The sequence below is a fragment of the Jatropha curcas genome, chromosome 3, assembly GCF_041381405.1.
Source record: "Jatropha curcas cultivar XTBG-Jc1 chromosome 3, XTBG_Jcur_1.0, whole genome shotgun sequence".
In the NCBI taxonomy this organism is placed as follows: Eukaryota; Viridiplantae; Streptophyta; class Magnoliopsida; order Malpighiales; family Euphorbiaceae; genus Jatropha; species Jatropha curcas.
The window spans coordinates 28,586,127-28,591,678 of NC_143153.1; the positions used below are offsets into that span (position 1 = coordinate 28,586,127).

A 5,552-nucleotide genomic window follows, 5' to 3' on the forward strand; every position below is an offset into this window, starting at 1 on the left:
TGAAGAAGCAAATGAGAATAATCACAAAGATCAGATCAGAAAACTATTAAAACTTAAATGAGTTTATCTTACACTATAACTTGCACCTTATCTAAGGAAAACTTTGCAGTCCAACACAACTATGTTATAAATTTTTCTTTCTTTTATATTCCCTTCATTTTCCTCCTCAATTGTAGACAAGCTTTTGAAGGTAAGGCTGAATCCTTTCATCCCCTCCTCCCACATCAGTCCTCACCAAACAAAATACACCATTATAAAATTATCCTAGACAGTGAGCTTAAATACACAGGAAGTGTACGAGAGAAAGCCTCCACATTGATTGCTTTGGTTTTCCCATTTCCTAGTTGCTGCTTCCAAGACTAATCTCGCTCCAAACGTTTTTGTATCTTAGATAATTAAGTATTTTTCCCATCCTAAACGTTACACTCATCTTCATGTTAATGTCTTTTGTTAATACTAACAGAATTTTATCATTCTATTTTAACTACGCTACTTGCCTAAGAATCAGAGATCTCACAATGACATTAGAGATTATGTCAAATTGAACAAGAAAAAGCACCGGAACTTTGTTATAGCAAAATCAGCTAACAGCTTTTCTTTTCGGATAAGTACACTCAAAATCATAACTAAGCAACACTGGTGTTAAAAAATAAATAAATAAACACTTTGATTGCAAGAATTACGCATTCTAATAAATTGGTACTGGAGTTCAGTCAGAAAAACCTTATCGTCTAAACAACAGGATTGGCACTACAGCTCACACACCTTGGCTGCAAGATTCATTATCAAAAGTCATATTAGCCAAAGCTCCTTTTCTTCCTCAACGTAAAATATCAAGTTTTCTAGCTGTATTTTCCTCAAAAACCCAGCATTTGATATCCAGGAGAAACTAGAAAGCATCTTTATAACTAACAGACAAATATATCTGTAATCAAGGTTGATAGTATATATCTGTTGCTATAATGCCATAGCTCCTTTTTATGAAAGTTCTTCAACTAAGCTTTAACCCTAATTTCTATGTTGTTAAAACCCTATTAACTTGTATGATTATTCAAAGCAAAAAAAGGGTGTCCTGGTGCACAAGGTGTCTCAAATTGCAGGCTCCGACCAAAAAAATAAATAAATGAAGTATACCATTGATGCAACCTAATTCCACATTGAATTTTTATGATATTCTCCAAATTGCATTCCGCTTTCAAAGATGTTTTGACAATATGCATAAAGATCCTGCAAAGTTTGTGTCCAGCAGTCTAGGAGAAATTCTCAGCACTCATTAACACGAATATTCCAACTATCCAAATTTAGAACTGTAAACAACCAATCTCAAAAACACTAAAGTATTTCCATCAAATGGTAGCAACCTAAACTAAGCAGCTGAAAGCTCAAAGATATTTTTTTTTTTTTTCTCACTAAAGTAATTAATCAACAAAGGAAATAGCATATAGACGCTAAATGAGACATCCATCTATTGCAAAAATTGCCAAGTACTAATGTAAGTAATAACATCTCATGGCTTGAAAATTAACCTGAAATAGCCAAATTATTGTCCTTCGAAATACCATATGCTAATAATGTGTGCTATTTACTAAACCTCCAAGAACATAATACCCGATCATTTACTTCCATTTTAATTCCTCTTATGATATTCTTCTAGAAAAAAAGAAAAGATATTTGGAAAGCAAATGGGAAAAAAAAAGGAACCTGAGAAGGTTACTGAACACTTGCCTCCTGATATTTGTCGAAGATTTCCTTTATGTACTTGGTTCTACTGCTACATCCAGCAGTTTGCGTCCCATAAAACAGGCACTCCCTCAGTATCAGGCTATGGCAGAGTCTTGAAACCAATAATTATAATCCCAAGTATTTATTTTGAGATTGCATGTCAAAATAACCTGAAATTCCATCTGTATATAACAGTAATTCAACATGGAATTGGAAACACTTTTCTCCATGTAAATGACAGCTTCAACAGAAATGATACCAAGGATTACGTCTCATCAAGTCCTTCAATTAACATTCTGTATGTCTGCGAATGAATCTGGCAGCCTTTTGTCTCCATGATGCCCAGCAATTCAGAGCATCTATCAGCAAGGCCTCTACTAAGTAAGCCGTCAATGAGAATTTTCCAAGCTACTTCGTCATTATTATACCCATAGTGAAGCAAATTACAGAAAATTGCTTTAGCCTTATCTTTATTCCCTTCATCATATAACCCACAGATGAGCAAGTTCAAAGACTCTAGAAGAGGTAAATGACCATGCTCCACCATAGCATCCACCAGTCTCACTGCATCCCCATAAATACCAAGCTTACAGCAACAGTTGAGAAGAGAATTATAAATATCTTCGCTGGGGAACATTCCTCTTTCATTCATATGATCTAATAACCTTTGGGCCACTTCCATACGCTCCACCTTGCAAAGTCCCACAATAAGCTTTGTGTAAGTGTTAAGGTTAGGTGTACAACCATGTTCCCGCATCTTGTCAAAAAGTTGCAGAGCAGTTTCAAATTCCATTGTCTTCCACACATCAGCAACATCAACAAAGGAGACATTTGGAACTGAATCAAGCCCCACATTGTTGCTTGCCTTTGTTAGCTTTTCCTTTGAAAGATGCTTGATTAATAAACAATAAGTATGATGAGAGGGATCACAACCCTTATCAAACATGCGCTTTAGAACATCAAATCCCTCACTTAATAATCCCAAACATCCATATGAATCAATTAACAATGTGTAAGGCAGTGCATCAGGCATAATACCTTTTTCAATCATCCTAGCCATCACATCCTCTGCCTCTTTTAAGTTCCCTAAGCTGCAATATGAATGAATAAACGCTGTGTAAATATAAACATCAGGCTGGTGTCCTGAAGAAACCATTTGAGCAAAAAGCCTATTAGCATGCTCAAAATCACCCTCTTTCAACATTGCTACAATAAGAATTGTATATGTGGAAACTGTGGGCTTCACTCCTTTCTGTACCATATTTTCCGACAAGAACAAAGCCTTTTTCACTCTTCTCTCTTTGCAAAACCCATCTATAAGGGCATTGTAAGTAGATGAATTAGGCAAACAGTCCTCGGCAGACATTCTTTGTAGCAAAGACTCAGCATCATCTATCTTCCCAGCTTTGCAATACCCATCAATTAATGCGGTGTATATCACTTCATTTCCTTCTACTCCTTTCTCCTTGAGAGACTTAAATAAAATATAAGCTTCTTCTATCCTCTTATTTTTACAAAGAGTGTCTATAAAAACACTGTAAGTCCACTCGTCAGGAACCAGACCATTTTCCTTCATCAAATCAAGCAACCTATAAGCACTATCTAAATGACCTATTTTACACTGTCCAATGATCAAGGAATTATATGTAACAAGGCTTGGTGTCAGCCTATGCTCAAGCATTTTACCGAGCAATGCCATTGCCTTGTGCACATTTTTCTTTTTGCAAAAACCATATATCAATTCATTGTATGTGCGCTCATTTGGGTGACAATTATTTGAGTGCATCAAATCCAAAATTTCCTGTGTTGACTCCATGATACCCCCCTTGCAATATCCATCAATTAAAGCATTGTAAGTAGCCACAGTTGGAACCAACCCATTCTCCATCATCTCATTTAGAATTCGTCTGCCCTCATCAAGCTTTCCTTCTTTACACACGGCATCAATCATCACAGTGTAAGTATGAACATTTGGCTGACAACCTTTTTCCCTCATTTCATTAAACAAATTAATAGCTTCCAATTTCCTATTGTTTTCAAACAATGCATCTATAATCACTGTGTAAGTACGAACAGTCGGACAACAATCATCTTCCTTCATCCTCTTAAACAAACTAATACCCTCATCAATCCTTCCAGACTCACAAAGCCCATGTATAAGATTCGTGTATGAAACCTCATTTCTTCGACAACCCTTTTTTGGCATCATCTTAAAAACACCATATGCAGCATTTACATCTTTATTCCTGCAATGCCCCAATATCAATGAAGTATAAGTAAAAGTATCAGGCCTCAAACCCGCCTGCAAAATCTTACTCACGTATAAAGCAGCCTCAACTACATTACCGATCTTACAATAAGCATTAACCATAGTATTTAAGGTGTATATATTCGGTGGAACCATGTCAATCAACATCTCAGCATAAACTCTCGTCATCTCATCAATCATTAAGAACCTTGATAACATCATTAATAGCTCATTATAGGTTCTAATACTGAGCTTAAACTTATTGTCATTATCATCTCTATTCATTTCCCTTAAAGAATCTAGCACAAACTGCACATCATCAACAGAAACGCAACTTTTAATCATGGAAATACGTATTTTTTCAGAAACACCAAAAAATCTATTTCTAATCAAAATGTGTAGAAGGAAAGAATGAGATTGGACGCTATGCTTAAACCCAGGTTTTCTCGCTATAAATTGGAAAAACCTGAGAGCTAATTGGGGATCGAGATTTGGATTATTAGCGAAGAGAGAAGATACATGAGAAGGAGAGATGCTTGGAATTAGATTGCGAAGAGAAGGATGTTTCTGCCAATTTGAATGAGAGAGGATAGAGAGGAGCTGAGAAAAGAGATCAGTTGGGTCAGGGTCTACCTGAAGAGAAGCGGTTGAGGATATGGAAAAGGATCTTTTGAGGAGGTGATGGTGAAGAAGGAGGATCGATAACTCACCCGTGTGAATAATGGCCGTTGATTTTCTCATCTTGGAGAATCGGATTCCGGTGAGGTCTCCATTAATGGAGGTGAGTTCTCAGGTATTTCGGTGCATTTTGGTTGATTTTGGATCAGAGGGAGCCGAACAACAGTGAAAGGAGAAACAGAGTTTATTCTCTTCAAGAAACCTGGAAAAGTGGAAATGGTGGCTCAGGACGCACTGCGCAGCAGCGGCTGAAGAAGAGTTCGAGGATCTTCCGATCTTGGGCTAGCCCTGCTTTACCATTTTGAGTCCAAAAGACAAAATTGGGCTCGACTTGAACCGATCAAGCAGCCTCCAATTCACGGGTCCAATACATACAACGAGAACTCAACCGAGTTGTCGTCTGGTGCTTATCTATATTCTGTAATCTGTTAGTATTAAACTACGGTACGGATCATACTCGTCACAAAACTCGAGGGAGCATCAAGTGATCGTCCAACGACTGCGCGTAAAAATCTAACGACGGAAGGCAGGAGAAATAAATATTATAATGTGTCGTTTGGCAAAATACCTAATATGTTAATGTCTTAGATTGAAGTCCATTTGATTTTTATTAAAATTAGTAATGGATTCACTTAATAGTCAAATGTTCTTTTTTATGGGCAAATTATTAAAATCTGAAAAAATCCTAATATAACTAAACATCTAACTTTAGTCTATCAAGCCTCCCGATACATCCAACCTAGTTCATAAAGTGCTAAGTTAAAATCTAATTAACTTTGATCAAATCAATTTAGCGATATGATATTTTAAATTTAAAGACATTTTGATATTTACCCTTTTAATTAATGTAAAAACGACATTAATTGGTTTTCAATCTTGCCTCGTGGTAAAATTGATACTAAAT

The 5,552-nt window shown here is 36.3% G+C and overlaps 1 protein-coding gene across 7 annotated transcripts in view; it reads right to left on the reverse strand.

Annotated features, from left to right (window-relative positions):
* LOC105641706 (Pentatricopeptide repeat (PPR) superfamily protein) overlaps positions 1–4,917 on the reverse strand; it is a 6,333-nt gene extending 1,416 nt beyond the window's left edge. For 3 of the 7 annotated variants that reach the window (XM_089719101.1, XM_089719106.1, XM_089719102.1), the window contains exon 1: positions 1,726–4,917. In XM_089719101.1, the coding sequence (XP_089575227.1) occupies positions 1,988–4,711 (2,724 nt within the window). In that variant the 5' untranslated portion in view covers positions 4,712–4,917 and the 3' untranslated portion in view covers positions 1,726–1,987. Of the gene's footprint in view, positions 1–86; positions 771–1,701 lie in introns of all 7 variants that reach the window. The other 4 variants (XM_089719103.1, XM_089719107.1, XM_089719105.1 and 1 more) reach the window with 3 other exon arrangements.
* Between the last annotated feature and the right edge of the window lie 635 nt (positions 4,918–5,552).